Source organism: Gorilla gorilla, chromosome 18 (assembly GCF_029281585.2).
Source record: "Gorilla gorilla gorilla isolate KB3781 chromosome 18, NHGRI_mGorGor1-v2.1_pri, whole genome shotgun sequence".
Taxonomy (NCBI): domain Eukaryota; kingdom Metazoa; phylum Chordata; class Mammalia; order Primates; family Hominidae; genus Gorilla; species Gorilla gorilla.
In genome coordinates this window covers 35,594,225-35,612,944 of record NC_073242.2, presented here as the reverse complement: position 1 = coordinate 35,612,944, position 18,720 = coordinate 35,594,225, and the positions used below count along the sequence as shown (strand labels likewise).

The 18,720-nt window shown below is 46.1% G+C and overlaps 1 protein-coding gene across 1 annotated transcript in view; it reads left to right on the top strand.

Moving 5' to 3' along the window:
• LOC115933144 (myosin-11-like) overlaps positions 1–16,934 on the top strand; it is a gene marked incomplete at its 5' end in the record, with an annotated part of 88,318 nt that extends 71,384 nt beyond the window's left edge. Inside the window, 7 exon segments of the mRNA XM_055364263.2 lie at positions 1,836–1,979; positions 9,600–9,695; positions 12,807–12,855; positions 12,857–12,920; positions 13,735–13,887; positions 15,474–15,644; positions 16,330–16,934. Coding sequence (XP_055220238.2) covers positions 1,836–1,979; positions 9,600–9,695; positions 12,807–12,855; positions 12,857–12,920; positions 13,735–13,887; positions 15,474–15,644; positions 16,330–16,338 — 686 coding nt within the window.
• Between the last annotated feature and the right edge of the window lie 1,786 nt (positions 16,935–18,720).

Sequence of the window (18,720 nt, the reverse complement as noted above, 5' to 3'; positions counted from 1 at the left end):
CTGTAATCCCAGCACTTTGGGAGGCTGAGGCGGGTGGATCACCTGATGTCAGGGGTTCAAGACTAGACTAGCCAACATGATGAAACCCCGTCTCTACTAAAAATACAACAAATTACCTGGGCATGGTGGTGGGTGCCTGTAATCCCAGCTACTCGAGAGGCAGGAGAATTGCTTGAACCCGGGAGGCAGAGGTTGCAGTGAGCAGCCAGTATCGCACTACTGCACTCCAACCTGGACAAAGGTGAAACTCCCTCTCAAAAAAAAAAAAAATAGCTGGAGGAAAGGAAAGGTAGTATAAGAAAGCTGCATTTTTGCCTACCATAGCAGGAAGTCACTAGATACTATCTAAATTTGACATATCCAGAAATCACCTATTACAGCGATTGTGCTTTGCCTCTGGTCTTCCAATAGGCCAAAAACACCTGTTACTTTTGGCACTGAGGACTGGTTTCCTGGAAGAAAATTTTTCCACAGATTGGGCGGGCAGGGTTGGGGGGATGGTGTGGGCATGATTCAAGTGTATTACATATGCTGTGCACTTAATTATTACATTGTAATATACAATGAAATAATTATACTAGTCACCATAATGTAGAATCATTGGGAGCTTGTTTTCCTGCAGTCCCATTGGGGGGTGATGGGGGACAGTGACAGATTATCAGGCATTAGAGTCTTATAAGGAGGGCACATGCGCAGCTCACGATAGGGTTTGCGCTCCTATGAGAATCTAATGCTGCTGCTGATCTGATGGGAAGCGGAGCTCAGACAGTGATGCAAGTGATGGGCAGCAGCTGCAAATAGCGGATAAAGCTTCACTTGCTCACCTGCTGCTCACCTCCTGCTGTGTGGCCCAGTTCCTAACATGGACTGGTACTGGTCTATGGCCTATGGGTTGGGGAACCCTTGGCCTATGATATATAATACATAATGGTATATACATTATAATAGGCTAGTATATATAGCAAGCCTATTGTACAGAGAGAGAGTGGTAACTGCCAGATAAAAAACAGCTGAAAGAGATAAAAGCAGGTAATATGGAGTAACGTAGAGTTGGAGAAGGGATGTGACAGGAGAATGCTATTTTTCATTATAAACCTTTGGTAGTAATTGATTTTTAAAACTCATGTGCCTGTTTGAATTTGATAAAAATTTTATAAATACATGAATAAGGCCAGGTGCGGTGGCTCACGTCTGTAATCCCAGAACTTTGAGAGGCCAAGGTGGGTGGATCACCTGAGGTCAGGAGTTCAAGTCTAGTGTGGTCAACATGGTGAAACCCCACCTCTACTAAAAATACAAAATTTAGGCGGGCGTGGTGGCGGGCACCTGTAATCCCAGCTACTCAGGAGGTTGAGGCAGGAGAATCGCTTGAACCTGGGAGGCGGAGGTTGCAGTGAGCTGAGATCGCGCCACTGCACTCCTGCCTGGACGACAGAGTGAGACTCCGTCTCAAAAAAAAAAAAAAAAGAGTAAAGATTGATCTAACTCTTCTGACAGCTTTGTCTCTGAAGGCAGGGTGCCTCTGGACAATTGAGGTAAAGGCATCCCTTCCTCCAGGTAAATGTAACTTTGTGCCAGGGATTGTGGCTTAGCAAGCAGAACCAAGGCTGGATATCAGCTGCAGTCACTGGAGCAGTGCACAACCTGCACCACTGTGTAAGGCTGGCAGTGGTTGGTGAGGCTGTCTACATGACGATGCATGAGGGCTTTAAACGGTTCAAGCCTTGATAAAGGGAAAGGAATTATGATGGCCCAGACCCTTGACCAGATCTCGGTCTCATGTTGAAATTAGAAGTGTGTCTTATTGACCCTGACCTCTCTTCGTCTCCTTCTAGGTGACTTGCTTTTGGAGGGCTTCAACAACTACACCTTCCTCTCCAATGGCTTTGTGCCCATCCCAGCAGCCCAGGATGATGAGATGTTCCAGGAAACCGTGGAGGCCATGGCGATCATGGGTTTCAGCGAGGAGGAGCAGCTATGTAAGCCTCACACCTTGAGTCTGGAGGGTAGCTTGCCTGGATACCAATGGAACCTGTTAAGAACTCTTCTCTGGTCAGGACAGATTTCTGCTCTCTGAATTCCCCACCTTCCATTAAAAAAAAAAAAAAAAAAGGAGGAAAATGAATTTTATTCTAGGTGGTTTGTTTGTGTTGTAGAAAAGTGGCTGTATAACTAGGACTCTTTTAGTTGCAAGTAACCCGAGCTGGCTTAAACCAAAGGGAAAGTGACTAACTCAGAATGTTGAGAAGTTCAGGGAGGTTAGGCACAGTGGTTCAGGCCTGTAATCTCAGCGCTTTGGGAGGCCAAGGTGGGCGGATCACTTTAGGTCAGGAGTTCGAGACCAACCTGGTCAATTTGGTGAAATCCTGTCTCTACTAAAAATACAAAAAAAAATTAGCCGGGGCTGGTGGTGCACACTTGTAGTCCTAGCTACTCAGGAGGCTGAGGTGGGAGGATTGCTTGAACCTGGAAGGCAGAGGTTGCAGTGAGCCAAGATTACACCACTCCACTCCAGCTTGGGAGATGGAGCTAGACTCCATCTCAAAAAAAAAAAAAAAAGTTCAGGAATTCAAGCTTCAGGTACAGTGAGATCTAGGTGTTCAAATGATTTTTCTAGAACCTAATTTCTTGTCTTCTATGTCTCTCTTGACTACATTGTTTCTCTATAGGATGCAGTTTGTTGACAGCAACATAGCTGGGTTCCAGCCCTTATATTCTTTGGGTTTATGTCCAAAGAACAGAGTAGATTCCCAGCTTAAGTTCCTGAACGGAGTGTCATTGACTCGGATTGGTTGGCTTAGGTTGATATGCACATTCCTGAGCTATGCAGCATAGGCAGGGTTGTGGAAAGCGCAGGGTGGTTTCATTATGGTCCCTAAGAATGGATTCTTGGAGCTGAAGGTAGAGATGTTGGCCTCATCAGGAACATGTGGGCAGGGTTTAGGGGAGGGGGAGTGATCGAGGCAGTGGATTTACTCAGGCTTTTCCTGGAGGGGTTGCTCTGGTGATCAATTGATATTGATCAAAATCATCTAACCAGTGGCCAAGAAATACACTGGGTCTTGAGAACAGGACAGCTCAGAAAGAAATTCTTGGTCGGGACACTGTGTTTCTAGAAACGATTTTCCTTCTGCGTTAGATGTGCCTCAGTGTTGAAGGTTAATCTCTTTCAGGAACACCAGGACAGAACTGTGGAAAGTTTCCCTTCCTTCCCACGCCTACGCCCGTTTGGAGCCCCAGAATAGCACTGAGGTTGCTGAAATGCTGCATAAGGGGAGGGGCAGCTCCTCCGAAGATAACTTGGGGTCTAGAAAAATAAGGCTGTATGGGTCAGTTGACAAATGGATGGTGTATGTGGGTCTTGGCCAGGGTCCCACATCAGAATCTAGTGCTGATAGCCTCCTTGTCTGAATGACATAGGCTCTCCAAGAATGATTCATTTCATTTGGGACAGGGGTCAGTTTTGCTTCTAATCTTGCTTTTAAATAACAATGAACAATGGTTAAGTATTTGCTGTGTGCCAGGAATTTACCAAATCCTTTTTTCTTGATGTACTACACTGTTCAGTATAGTTTTATTTAAATAATAAAAAACTGGAACAGGCTGGGCACAGTGGCTCATGCCTGTAATCCCAGCATTTGGAGACACTGAGGCAGGAGGATTGCTTGAGCCCAGGAGTTCGAGACCAGCCTGGATAACACAGTGAGACTCTGTCTCTACAAAAAAATAAAGAAAATAGAAAAAAACTGGAACAAACTAAAATAGGTTGATTAATAGAGGGTTTATTAAATCATTGTCTGTCCTTGTGAAAGAAAACAATGAGACCATTTAAATTGTTTTGCTGGGCATGGTGGCTCACGCCTGTAATTCCAGCACTTTGAGAGGCCAAGGCAGGCAGATCACTTGAGCTTGAGTTTGAGACTAACCTGGGCAACATGGCAAGATCCCTTCTCTACAAATAATACAAAAGATTAACTGGGTGTGTTGGTGCACACTGTAGTCCCAGCTACTTGGGAGACTGAGGCAGGAAGATTGCTTGAGCCCAGGAGGTGGAAGCTGCAGTGACCCCAGATCACACCACTCTGTCACCTAGGCTGGAGTACAGTGGTGCAGTCTCAGCTCACTGCAATCTCTGCCTTGCAGGCTCAAGCAGTCCTCCCAGCTCAGCCTCTCAAGTCATTGAGACTACAGACATGTGCTACCCCGCCTGGCTAATTTTTGATTTTAGGGTTTTTGTTTTGTTTTGTTTGAGATGGAGGCTTGCTATTGTCACCCAGGCTGGAGTGCAGTGGCACGACCTCGGCTCACTGCAACCTCTGCCTCCTGGGTTCAAGCAATTCTCTTGGCTCAGCCTCCCGGGTAGCTGGGATTATAGGTGCCCACCACCATGCCCCGCTAATTTTTTTTGTATTTTTAGTAGATACTGGGTCTCGCCATGTTGGCCAGGCTGGTCTTAAACTCCTGACCTCAGATGATCCACCCGTCTTGGCCTCCCAAAGTGCTGGGATTGCAGGCATGAGCCACCGCGCCTGGCCTGGGGTTTTTTGTTTTGTTTTGGTTTGATTTTTGGAGGGGTGGGTAGAGACAAGGCTTCACCATGTTATCCAGTATTCTCTGGTCTTGAACTCCTGGGCTCAAACAATCAGCCCACCTTGGCCTCCCAAAGTGCTGGGATTACAGGCGTGAGCCACCATGCCCAGCCCCCAGTGTTCTCAATGTACATTGGCACTTGCCAATTTCCCCTTTAACCACAGAGACCAGACTCCAGGCCTAGCACCTTCGGCAGCCCCAAGCATCTAGCTAGAATTTGGTAATACTGTTTTCCTTGTATTTATATTTATAATTGCTATCTATTTATGGCAAGTGAAGATGATTTTTCACTGAAGATAGAGAAAGTTTTCTGTTAAAACAAATGTAAGGAAAGAGAAGGAAGTAAATTTAAAGAAAATGGTTAAGCAAATAATGGAGCAGATGGTACACAGAGCAAGCATTCAGACAGTGGCGTGCAAATGACCAACTCTCATAGGAACCAACTTAGTCCTAAATGTACACCAATCCCATTTATAAACCAAGAGCTACTTCCAAACCCTCCATCAAGGGGCCTATGGAGAAGGGGGTGGGTCAGGCATCAGGCTGGAGCTTCATGAGGCTCCAAGTGACCAGGGGAGACCAGGATTTTCCCCACCACATTGGGTTCTGCAGCCTTGAACTCCTGGCCTCAAGATATCCTCATGCACCACCATGCCTGGCTAATTTTTTTTTTTTTTTTTGAGTTGGAGTCTCACTCTGTCACCCAGGCTGGAATGCAGTGGCACCATCTCGGCTCACTGCAAGCTCCACCTCCCAGGTTCATGCCATTCTTCCACCTCAGCCTCTGAGTAGCCGGGACTACATGTGCCCACCTCCACGCCTGGCTAATTTTGTTTTTGTATTTTTAGTAGAGACAGGGTTTCACTGTGTTAGCCAGGTTGGTATCAATCTTCTGACCTTGTGATCCACCCACCTCAGCCTCCCAAAGTGCTGGGATTACAGGTGTGAGCCACTGCACCCGGCCCATGCCTGGCTAATTTTTTAATGTTTTGTAGAGACAGGGTCTTGCTATGTTGTCCAGGTTGGTCTTGAACTCCTAGCCTCAAGCAATCCCCCTGCCTCAGCCTCCCAAATCCTTGGGATTACAGCCATGAGCCACCATGCCTGGCCTGGTTATACTGCTTCTAACGTATTTTTAAGATAAAAAATAAAATCACCTAAATTGTCCATCCTGTGTATCCCTGGTGGTACACATGTCTGATGTTGGAAAGTCCTGTTTCTTATTCCTCAGTAAGAAGAGAGGTGTAAGGCCACTGTAAAAAATTAGCACAAACTTGATGTCTTAAAACAACAGAAATTTATTCTCTCCCAGTTCTGGAGGCCAGGGTTCTGAAATCAGGGTGTCGGCAGGAGCCGGGCATAATGGCTCATGCCTGTAATCCCAGCACTTTGGGAGGCCAAGGCGAGAGGATCGTTTGAGGCCAGGAGTTCAAGACCAGCCTGAGCAACATAGCAAGACCCCTTCTCTACTAAAAATTTAAAAAAAAATTTTTTTTTTTTTTTTTTTTTAAAGGCAAGATGTTGGCAGGGGTTGTTCCTCCTGGAGGCACTGAGGGAGATCTGTTCCTGGCCTCTGTCCTGGCTTCTGGTGGCTCTGGCTGTTCCTGGCTTTTCCTTGGCTTGTCTCACTCCAGTCTCTGCCTCATCCTTCATGTGGCATCCATCAATCCATCATCTATTCATCCATCTATCCTCTACTCATCCTTCCATCACCCATCCATCCATCTACCCACCCATCCATCCATGAACCCATCCTCTATACATTTATACATTCATTCATCCGTTCGTCCTCCATCTGCCATCCATCCATCTCCCTCCCTCCCCATGTGTATCTGGACCCGGAACTAGGATTTGGAAATTCAAAGATAATGAGATTTATAAGAAGCAAAGCTGGGATTTGAACTCAGGACTCTCTAACTGCAGAGCGTGTGCTTTGCACCAGCACACCAGGATGCTGCCAGCCGTCACCACCCTTGCTGTGTTGTGTCTCCTCACTGGTTTACTTCTTTGCTGTCTGCTAATTCTGCCCCAAGGTTCATCTCTTATGGCCTGGGAGTGGTGGCATTCTTTTGTCATTTCTGGAATTACATTAACTATACCAGAAAGTGCAAACCAATGGTTCCTGAGCCCACAGGAGAGATCAGCCACTACAACCTTCAAAATTTTTAAAAATTGGTTCCTAAAGTTTAAATATGGGTAGGCCGGGCACTGTGGCCTATAATCCCAGCCCTATGGGAGGCCAAGGCACATGGATCACTTGAGGTCAGGAGTTTGAGACCAGCCTGGCCAACATGGTGAAACTCCATCTCTACTAAAAATAGAAAAATTAGCCGGGTGTGGTGGCACACGCCTGTAATCCCAGCTACTCTGGAGGCTGAGGCAGGAGAATTCCCCTGAACCCGGGAAGCGCGGAAGTTGCAGTGAGCTGAGATTGCACCAATGCACTCCAACCTGGGTGACAGCAAGACTCAGTCTCACACACATACACACACACACACACACACACAAAAACCATGGGTAGACTTCACATAAAAACTCTGGGTTTCCATTATCTAGAAAAATCAGAAGTTCTAGCAACACTTGGCTTATATCCCCTGTGACAATAACGGAGTAGCTGCTGGCCCCTTCAGATGGGTTTGTGGCCTCCTAGGGTCCTCATAGTCCTCATTAGTTGGCTTTGTTCATTTAGACTAGTGGTTCTCTGCCAGAGGTGAGTTTGCCTCCCAGGGGACATTTAGTAGTATCTGGTGACATTTGTGGTTGTCACAACTCTGTCAGGGTAACCACCACTGACATCTAGTGGTTAGAGGCCAGGGATGCTACTAAACTTCCCATGATGCCCAGGACAGCTCCCCACAATAGCGAATTATCTGGCCCCCAATTTCTGCAGTGACAAGATTGAGAAACCCTGAGTTGGCCGGCTCGCCTGGGCTGTGCAGGCATTTCAGGAATCTTTAGTTTAAATTGACACTTTTAAAACTGTGAGTGCAACTCTTCATAGTTTACAAAGACTCTTTCATAGATGTTATGGTTAAAAGGAAGTGTGTTTCCAAGCCCTGTCAACAGCAGCTTCATTCATTTTGGGGAGAAGGCTTTCTACCATAGTGACTGGGAGCAAATGGGTGGGTGGTCAGCAGCTGGGTCCTTTTGCTGAGCTGGGCCAGGGACCCCATGGCGTGAGAATAGCTGTTGTGAAGGGCCTTGTAATGTCTGGTTTGGCCTGAGGAACCAGAGAAGTCTGGGATCTCTAGGCTTTGTTCCTGGAACATAGTGACTGATTTGAAGCCAGAGCTCTGGGTGATTTGTACCTGAGTTAAGCTAAGCCAAGAATTTGCATTAATCATCATCCATCCATCCATCTACCATCCATCCATCCATCCATCATCCATCCATCCATCCATTCATCCATCCATCTATCATCCATCCATCAATGCTCTATCCATTCCTCCATCCATCATCCATTAATTCTCCATCCATCTATCCATCGTCCATCCATCAATCCTCTGTCCATCCATCAATCCTCTGTCCATTCCATCTATCCCTCTATCCTCTATCCATCCATCTATCCATCCATCCATCCATCATCCATCTATCCTCTATCCATGCATTATTCATCCATCAATCCATCCTCTATTCATCCATCTATCCTCTACTCATCCATCCATCATTCACCCATTCATCTACCCACCCATCCATCCATCCATCCATTCATCCGTGAACCCATCCTCTATCCATTTATTCATTCATCCCTCCATCCACCTTCCACCTACCATCCATCCATCTCTCTCCCTCCCTCCCATATGTATCAGGACCTTGGAATAGGCTTTGGAAATTCAAAGATGATTAGGGCAGGCCCTCCACTCTCCAGAAACTCATGGTCTTATGGGGATTTCAGACATAGAAACTATTTTAACAGTAACATGGCCTGAGTATGGAGTCAGAAAGGTTCCAAGTACTCTGGGAACACAGCGTTTTTGTTTGGAGACACCTGGACAACAAGTGGAAACAAACGTATATCTTCTTCATCCCAACATGGGCATCTGGTACACCCAGCAGAGTATGTAAGAAGCACAGGGTTTTTATTTCAAAAATCCTTTTATTGACATATGATTTACATGTAGGAAATTGTGTATGCCATAGCGTGCAGTGCAAAGAATTATTATAAACTGAACACGTCTGTGTAACTAGAATCCATTTTAAATAAGACAATGCCACCAGCCCCATGGAAGCTCCCACATGCACCTTCTAAGAACTTCCCTCAATTAAGGATAATCATTATCCTGACTTCTAACAGCATCAATTAGTTTTGCCTCTTCTTGAATGGACGGTCTATATATGGACTTAGACGGTATGTTCTTGTTTCCATCTGTCTTCTTTTGTTCAGTATTTGTGTCTGGAAGATATGTCAGGGGTTTTTTTGTTTTAGAGACAGGATCTCCCTACATTGCCCAGGCTGTATCAAGCTCCTGGCTTCAAGCAGTTATCCCACTCAGCCTCCCAAAGTGCTGGGGTCGCAGGCATGAGTCACTATGCTGGCCCCAATACATCAGTTTTGATTTTTGGTAGTTGTAGCTCATTCATTCTCACTGTTCTGTGGCAGGGGTTGCTAACACATTTTTCTGTAAAGGGTCAAATAGTAAATTCTTTAGCCTTTTTAGGCCAGATGATCTTTGTTGCAACTCATTAACTCTGCCAGCGTAGCATGCAAATAGTTACAGACAATATGTAAATGAATGAGTATAGATGTTTTCCACTAAAACTTTATGTATAATAGCAAGCAGTGGGCCAGATTTGGTCCATGGGCTATAATTTGCCAGTCCCTGCTGCATGGTATTCCATTGTAATGCAAGGTTTTAAGCAACCATATGAAAATATTGAGCTCAGAATTTAGTTTCTTTGGAGGAAAGATGTAAGCTGGCTCTGGGCCCCCAGTGGCTTTAGGCTCCCAAACTCCAGGGTACCTTGGCATTGACCTTTGTATCTGCTCTGCCCTTCTCTCCCCACCTCAGCCATATTGAAGGAGGTATCATCGGTCCTGCAGCTTGGAAATATCGTCTTCAAGAAGGAAAGAAACACAGACCAGGCGTCCATGCTGGATAACACAGGTACTTGCCACTTTTTCCCGATGGCCAATGACTTTGGGGTTGAGGGGGTGGGGAAGGTGACATTTAACCACTGGTTATTTTTCAAGGTGAAGGTATCTGGGATTTTAACAACCGTTGGACTAGGTTCTTATCACTCACTTTTCTTTTTTCAAACTTTTCAGTGCTCAAGACCCTATGTGGAAAGTTATTGAATCAGAGCGCAGGGATTAAAAAAAAACAAATCTAATAGTTTTATTTATTTGTTCTTTTTTTTAAATACAAAATTTTACAAGTTTTAATAGAGACGAGGTCTCACTGTGTTGCCCAAGCTGATCTTGAACTCCTGAGCTCAAGTGATCCTCCCACCTTGGCCTCCCAAAATGCTGGGATTACAGGCAAGAGTCATTACGTCCTACCCCTAATAGTGACCAGACAAGATCCTGAGGGACCATCTCTTCTAGAATACTCCACTTAATTGTTTTGTTAAAGAAATATTTCTCAAGCCTCTGCAATATGCCACTGGGATACAGCAGGAAATGACACAAGAATAGCTCTTCTTACGGTATCTGTGGTCGTCTTGGGGAGACAGACCTCAATTGCCCTGAGAATTAGGGGTGCCAGATAAAATACAGGATGTCCAGATAAATTTCAATTTTAGGTAAACAACAAACCTTTTTTTAAATTTTAAGTATGTCCCTTGTAACATTTGGACCGTGATCATACCAAGAGAGTATTCTTGTTTATCTGAAATTCAGGTTTAACTGAGCATCCTGTCATTTTCCCCCTAAATCTGATAAACCTACCCACAAATAAACAGTATTTTGTGTTTTGAGAAGCTGGCCTGGCTACCACTATGCTTGTTGGTGGCTGAGCTGAGAGCAAAACTTAGGTTTCTTATTTCCCAGCCCAGGCTGTATATTGTGGTGCTTTTTCCCGCTCCCTAGAGCCCACCTTGATCAAACCTGTTGCAACCGCTTACTGGGTTTACCTTGCCCACAGCCTAGACAGAGCCAATTAATCAAGACAGGGGAATTGCGATAGAGTAAGAGTGATTCACGCAGAGCTGGCTGCATGGGAGAACAAGAGTTTTATTATTACTCAAATCAATCTCCTTGAGCATTCGTGGATCAGAGTTTTTAAGCATAATGTGGTTAGGGGGAGGCCAGTGCTGATTGGTTGGGTCAGAGATGAAATTACAGGGAGTCGAAGCTGTCCTCTTGCCCTGAGTCAGTTCCTGGACAGAGGCCATAAGATCAGATGAGCCAGTTTCTTGATCTGGGTGGTGTCAGCTGATTCACCTGGTGCCAGGGTCCGCAAAAATATCTCAAGTACTGGTCTTAGGTTTTTACAATAGTGATGTTATCCCCAGGAGCAATTTAGGGAGGGTCAGACTCTTGTAGCCTCCAGTTACAGGACTCCTAAACCATAATTTCTAACCTTTGGGCTAATTTGTTACTCCTACAAAGGCAGTCTAGTCCCCAGGCAAGAAGGGGGTTTGTTTTGGGAAAGGATTCTTGTGTTTTAAACTATAAACTAAGAGGCTAGGCGTGGTGGCTCATGCCTGTAATCCTAGGATTTTGGGCCCAGGCAGGTGGATCACTTGAAGTCAGGAGTTCAAGACCAGCCTCGCCAACATGGTGAAACCCCATCTCTACTAAAAATACAAAAATTAGCCAGGCGTAGTGGCAGGCGCCTGTAATCCCAGCTACTCAGGAGGCTGAGGCAGGAGAATTGCTTGAACGCAGGAGGCGGAGATCGCAGTGAGCCGAGATTGTGCCACTGCACTCCAGCCTGGGTAACAGAGTGAGACTCTGTGTCAAAAAAATAAAAAATAAACTATAAACTAAGTTCCTCCCAAGTTATTTCGGCTTACACCCACAAATGGTTCAGTGGAGCTTGGAGGTTAGAAGCAAGATGGAGTCGGTTAGGTCAGATCTTGTTCAGTGTCTCAGTTATAATTTTGCAGTGGCAGTTTCATTCTCAGGTGTTTGTTATGTATTAGAGTCCCTAAATCTGGCAAATTAATGGAATCTGGATGCCAAGGAAAGACCTCAGGGAAAGAGAAATGAAAAAGTGCTCTTGCCAAGAGATGGGGAAAAAAATCCTAAAATCACTATTTACTCTGCCTTGCACATGCAAAGCAGCATGTAATGCTATTTTCATGTTAAGGGGCCAGCTCGTGGTCACACCACTGCACTTCAGCCTGGGCGACAGGAAGACTGCATCTCAAAATAAAAGAAGAGCATTTAGGTTGATTCTAGCATTTTGCTATTGCAAACAATGCTGCAACACATATCCTAGAAGGGTGAAAGAAATATTTATTGAATAGTAACTATTCAATAAATGTTACTATTAATAACTATTTAATACTTACTAAGTAACTATTAAATAAATCTCAAGGGCCAGTGGCTCACGCCTGTAATCCCAGCACTTAGGGAGGCCGAGGTGGGCGGATTGCCTGAGTTCAGGACTTCGAGACCAGCCTGGGCAACACGATCTAACTCCATCTCAACTAAAATACAAAAGAAATTAGCTGGGTGTGGTGGCAGGTATCTGTAATGCCAGCTACTCGGGAGGCTGAGGCAGGAGAATTGCTTGAACCCGGAAGGCGGAGGTTGCAGTGAGCTGAGATCGCGCCACTGCACTCCAGCCTGGGCGACAGAGCGAGACTCTGTCTCCAAAAATAAATAAATAAATAAACAAATCTATCTATCTCAGGGACTTTACATACTTTACCTTATTTAGTCCTGGGTACCAACAAGGTACCGAAGAGCTGACCCTTTTTAAAGCTGAGAAAAGCAAGACGCTGGGAGGGTAAAGAGCTTTTCCAAAGTCACATGACTTGGAAGTGTGAAGGGACAGGGACTTGAAACTAGAACTACCTGACCCTAAACCCCCAACTGGGGCCTGCTTCAGCCCACCGCAATCATTGCCTCTCAGCAAAATACTGGGGAGTGTGACCACTAATGACAGCAGCCTTTAGGACACTTCAAGCTATATTCATGGTCAGCGGGTCCCATTTCCCCAAGAGAACCCGGTGTATTCACAGATCACAAATATCCCATGCGATGTGTCTTCTTGCCAAGCTATTTCTTTTGTGATGGACTCACGATGTTTCTTTTCTCCGTCCAGCTGCTCAGAAAGTTTGCCACCTCATGGGAATTAATGTGACAGATTTCACCAGTCCTCACTCCTCGTATCAAGGTTGGGCGAGATGTGGTACAGAAAGCTCAGACAAAAGAACAGGTAATGATGTACTTGCCGTTTACTTATCACTTATCCATCCATGCACCCACCCATCCATCCATTCATCCATCTATCCACCTGTTCACTCATTCATGTATTCATTAATCCATTCACCCATGGTCTGCCTCTGCATCTGTCCATCCATCCATCTTTCTACCCACTCATTCATCTGTCTGTTCATGCATCCATCCATCCATTCATCTGCCCATCTATCTGCTCACCCATCATCTCTCCATCCCTCACTCATCCATCTGTCCATCCATCCATGACCCAGCCATCTGTCCATCTGTCCATCCATCCATCATCCATCCAGCTGTCATTCCATTCATTCATTCATTCATTCATCTGTCCATCCATCCACCCATCCATCTCTTTATCCCTCATTTATTCAATACTAGAATATTCAAAGTCCCATGTCAGGTTTTGTTTGTTTGTTTTTTGTTTTTGAGCCAGAGCCTTGCTCTGTTGCCCAGGGTGGGGTGCAGTGGTGCCATCGCAGCTCACTGTAGCCTCTGCCTCCCAGATTCAAACGATTCTCCTGCCTCAGTCTCCCAAGCAGCTGGGACTACAGGCATGCACCACAACGCCTGGCTAATTTTTGTATGTTTAGTAGAGATGGGTTTTTGCCTTGTTGGCCAGGCTGGTCTTGAACTCCCGACCTCAAGTGACCCACCTGCCTCGGCCTCCCAAAGTGCTGGGATTACAGTGTGAGCCACTGCACCCGGCCAAGAATAAAAATCTTCACCACCAGCCTGGCTTATGTGAAAATGGAGCCCACTGAGAATAACCGGGTTCCCCTGGTTCCCCTCTGCAGGCTGACTTTGCTGTAGAGGCTTTGGCCAAGGCAACATATGAGCGCCTTTTCCGCTGGATACTCACCCGCGTGAACAAAGCCCTGGACAAGACCCATCGGCAAGGGGCTTCCTTCCTGGGGATCCTGGATATAGCTGGATTTGAGATCTTTGAGGTACAGCTCGGTGGGATCGTAAGAGCCATGGTCTGGTTGTCTGAGATGGGCTTTTTCTTGGAGGAATCATGATTTTGGAGAAAGGCATGTAGATGGCTACTGTAGGGTAGGAGGCTGTCTAGTTAAGGGTGGATCATTGAGGGTATAAGAGACAGAAATCCAACATGAAATGCATTGGTTTCTGGAACTGAGAAGGCCAGACATGTAGCTGGATCCCGTAGGCAGGGTCTGATCTCCCGCCATCGTTCTCTCTCTCTCTCTGCCTTCCTCCATATTGGCTCCATTCTCAAGCAGGCTCTCCCCTCATGGGGGCAAGATGGCTGCCACAGCTCCAGACTGCCTCTCAGTAATCCTGGTTAAAAAAAAAAAAAAAAAAAAAAAAAAGCACATATCTCTTTTCTAACAGTTCCAACCAAAATCTTGGAATTAAGTCTCACTGACTCTTACTCACCTGAATTGGGCTACATGGTCACCTCCAAGCCAAGAACTGTTTGCAGGAGCTTGCAATACCTCATGTAGTAGAAACATGGATATTGGATCCCTTACCCATGGGTTTGAAGAAAGTTCTCAGAGAAAGGGAAGGTTTTTTTTTTGTCTTGTTTTTTTTTTTTTTTTTTTTGAGACGGAGTCTTGCTCTGTCGCCCAGATTGGAATGCAGTGTCACAATTTCGTCTCACTGCTGCCTCCGCCTCCTGGGTTCAAGCAATTCTCTTGTCTCAGCCTCCTGAGTAGCTGGGACTACAGGAGTGTACCACTATGCCCAGCTAATTTTTTTTTTTTTTTTTAGACAGAGTCTTGCTCTGTTGCCCAGGCTGGAGTGCAGTAGTGCAATCTTGGCTCACTGCAACCTCCGCCTCCCAGGTTCAAGTGAGTCTCCTGCCTCAGCCTCTCGAGTAGCTGGGATTAGTGCCACCATGCCTGGCTACTTTTTTTTTTTTTTTTTTTGGTAGAGACAGAGTTTCACCCTGTTGGCCACGCTAGTCTCAAACTCCTGATCTCAAGTGATCCACCGGCCTTGGCCTCCCAAAGCGCTGGGATTACAGGCATGAGCCACCATTCTTGGCCAATTTTTGTATTTTTAGTAGAGAGAGGTTTCGCTATGCTTGCCAGGCTGGTCGCAAACTCCTGACCTCAAGTGATCCTCTCGCCTTGGCCTCCCTAAGTGCTGGGATTACAATCATGAGCACCACACCCAGCCAGGAGGTTTTAAGATTGATAGATGTCCCGAAAGAAGTGTACTACCGAGTCACTTTCTCTCTGCGCCTCTGTTTCCACATCTGTAAAATGTTTCCACATCTGTACATGCAGTAGCGTGCCTTACGAGGTTTGTCCATCCATAGATGGTTGTGCAGATGGAGGAGATAAGCATCTTTAAGGTGTGTGAGGGCCATGTGATGTCAACTTCACCAGCCCTGGTGGACTCCAGGCAGCATGTTTTGGGGCCTCAGCCCTGTCTGGGTGCTGGGATGGCAGAACAGGATGTGGGCGAGCCATGGGGGTGCTGTCGGGTGGAGCTTCTGTGGGGCTCCTTGTCTTCTGACTTCATACCAAGATGCTCACGCCCCGCCCCCATGCCATGTGCTCAGGTGAACTTCGAGCAGCTGTGCATCAACTACACTAACGAGAAGCTGCAGCAGCTCTTCAACCACACCATGTTCATCCTGGAGCAGGAGGAGTACCAGCGCGAGGGCATCGAGTGGAACTTCATTGACTTTGGGCTGGACCTACAGCCCTGCATCGAGCTCATCGAGCAACTGGTGAGGGGCACGTGGGTGTGTGGGGCTCCGTCACACCTTGTACGTGTGTGGCCTCTGTGGAGCTGACGTGGACCCCACACTCTCCCCAGGCACATAGCATTCCCCCACCCAATCCATCACCCAGTCCTGAAAGGCTGTAAGCTGAATCCTTGTGAACTCATAATTTCCATTAACCCACATTTTCATATTAAAGGCATTTTCTTTAATTTCTGCCTTCCTTCCATCTTCTTTTTCCTTCCTTTTTTTCCTTCCCTACCCTCTTTCCCTTCCCTTTCCTTCTCTGCCATTGCTTTTTTTTTTTTTTTTTTTTTTTTTTTTTTTTTTTTTTTATGACATGGTCTGACTCTCTTGCCCAGGCTAGAGTGCAGTGGCACAATCTTGCCTCACTGCAACCTCCACCTCCCTGCCTCAAGTGATCCTCCCGCCTCAGCCTCCCAAGTGGCTGAGACTACAGGCGTGCACCACCACGCCCACCTAACTTTTGTATTTTCAGTAAAGACAGGGTTTCTACTAATTAGCCGGGCCTGGTGGTGCACGCCTGTGGTCCCAGCTATTTGGGAGGCTGAGGTGGGAGGACTGCTTGAGCCCTGGAGGCAGAGGTTGCTGTGAGCCGAGATTGCGCCACTGCATTCCAGCCTGGATAACAGAGTGAGACCCTGTCTCCAAAAAAAAACTTTTCTAACAGGAACCCTAGGTGAATTCAAGTCAAGCAACAAATTCATTTGCAAGAATTATGAACTCGGCTGGGCGCAGTGGCTCACACCTGTAATCCCAGCACTTCGGGAGGCCGAGGCAGGCAGATCACGAGATCAGGAGTTTCAGACCAGCCTGGCCAACGCAGTGAAACCACAGCTCTACTAGAAATACAAAAAATAACTGGGTGTGGTGGTGGGCACGTGTAATCCCAGCTACTTTGGAGGCTGAGGCAGGAGCATTGCTTGAACCCGGGAGGTTGCAGTGAGCCAAGATCGTACCACTGCACTCTAGCCTGGGCGACAGTGCGAGACTCCATCTCAAAAAAAAAAAAAAAAGTTCCCACCAATTTAGCCTTTCCAATCGATGACAGCTGCCAACCTTATCAGGTAGTGAGAGCTTTGGTGAGAGCTCTGAGTCAATAGGAAGGCAGTTACAATATTTAAATTCAAATTCTTTTCACATATGGTTTTTTTTTTAGCAGCTAATAGATGTTCCCTTTACCCTGCACTTGATTCCCCAAATCTAATGTATGATAGTAAAATTATGAATATATGAATAATTTGCACACATTAAATTTTGGAATTGCTCTGAAAAGTGTTAGCATGCATTGTTAATATTTTTTTGGAAACTTCCTGATTAAGAGGTTTTCGGAAATGGAGAGCATCAGTTTGGAGCTGTGATTAAAATGAATTCCTTTATTTCTATGTTTAAGATTCTGTCGGTGGTGCAGATGACATGATTTTAATGTAAATGTGAGCCTACTTTTAAGTCTTTCACTTAATGTGTTTTCATTGTGAATCTAATGATATGCAAACTCAAGCTTTCAAAATAGATGTCTCTTCCATATTTCAACAGGCCGAAATCCTAGGCAAACCCTGCTTTTTTCATTATTTTAACAGTTATTGGAAAAGTCCACTTTGGACATGTGATTTTTCTAACACTTATTGCCACCCTCACAGAGGATTCATTTTTTATAGCCTTGTGTCTAGCTTTTTTACAAAACAAATGCTGACCTAAATAATGAAAGCTTGCATTCACAGGGCCCTTGGGAGATGCTGGGTGCTGTGCTGTGTGTTTTGCAATGATTCTCAGCTGATCTTCTCATCAACCCAGTAAGGTATATTATTACTCCCATTCCACAGATATGAGTATGCTAAGGCTGACGCTGAGAAGTTACAGCTCTTGCCCAAGGTACAACAGCAAGAATAGGGCAACGGGGCCAGGCGCAGTGGCTCACACCTGTAATCCCGGCACTTTGGGAGGCTGAGGCGGGAGGATCAGATGAGCCCAGGAGTTCAAGACCAGCTGGGCAACGTAGTGAGACCTCATCTCTACTAAAAAAAATTTTAAAAATTACCCAGGAATCGTGGCACATACCTGTAGTCCCAGCCACTCAGGAGGCTGAGGCAGGCAGGTTGCTTGAGCCTAAAAATTTGAGACAGCAGTGAGTGCTATGACTGTGCCACTGCACTCCAGCATCGGTGACAGAGACCATGTCTAAAAAAAAGAGTAGGGCAACAGGTAAAAAGTAAAGAGTTTAAAGTAGAAAAGTGAGATCAGATTTGTGTTAAAAAGAGGGGAAAGGATAGATGAAAAGCTGTTATAATAATTCAGTGGGAGCAACGGACAGGATTTAGAGTGATGAACCCAAGACAAGCTAAAGTTGATTAAATGGTACAGTGGACTAGACGTGAAGGAATTGAGTCACCCAAAAAAATTTAGGCCAGGCGCGGTGGCTCATGCCTGTAATCCCAGCACTTTGGGAGGCCAAGGAGGGCAGATCACTGGAGGTCAGGAGATGGAGACCAGCCTGGCCAACATGGTGAAACACCATCTCTACTAAAAATACAAAAATTAGCTGGGCGTGGTAGCGGGCACCTGTAATCCCAGCTACTTGGAAGGCTGAGGCAGGAGAATCGCTTGAACCCAGAAGGCGGAGGTTGCAGTGAGCTGAGATTGCGCCACTGTACTCCAGCCTGGGTGACAGAGCGAGAGTCCATCTCAAAAAAAAGAAAAAAAGCGCGTGCTGCCTGTTTCATGAGAAGAGACTGCCATGGAGACGGGGGGAAGCTGCAGACAGTTAAGAGGTAAGGTAGGTGCAATTCTTATTATTACTCCCCTTCCACAGATGAGTAGGCTGAGGCTGAGGCTGAGAAGTTACAGCTCTTGCCCAAGGTCCAACAGCAAGAATAGGGCAACAGGGCCAGGCGCGGTGGCTCACACCTGTAATCCTGGCACTTTGGGAGGCCAAGGCGGGAGGATCAGATGAGCCCAGTAGTTCAAGACCAGCCTGGCCAACATGGTGAAACCCCATCTGTACAAAAAATACAAAAGTTGGTGGGGCGCAGTGGTTCACAAGGTCCCAGCACTTTGGGAGGCC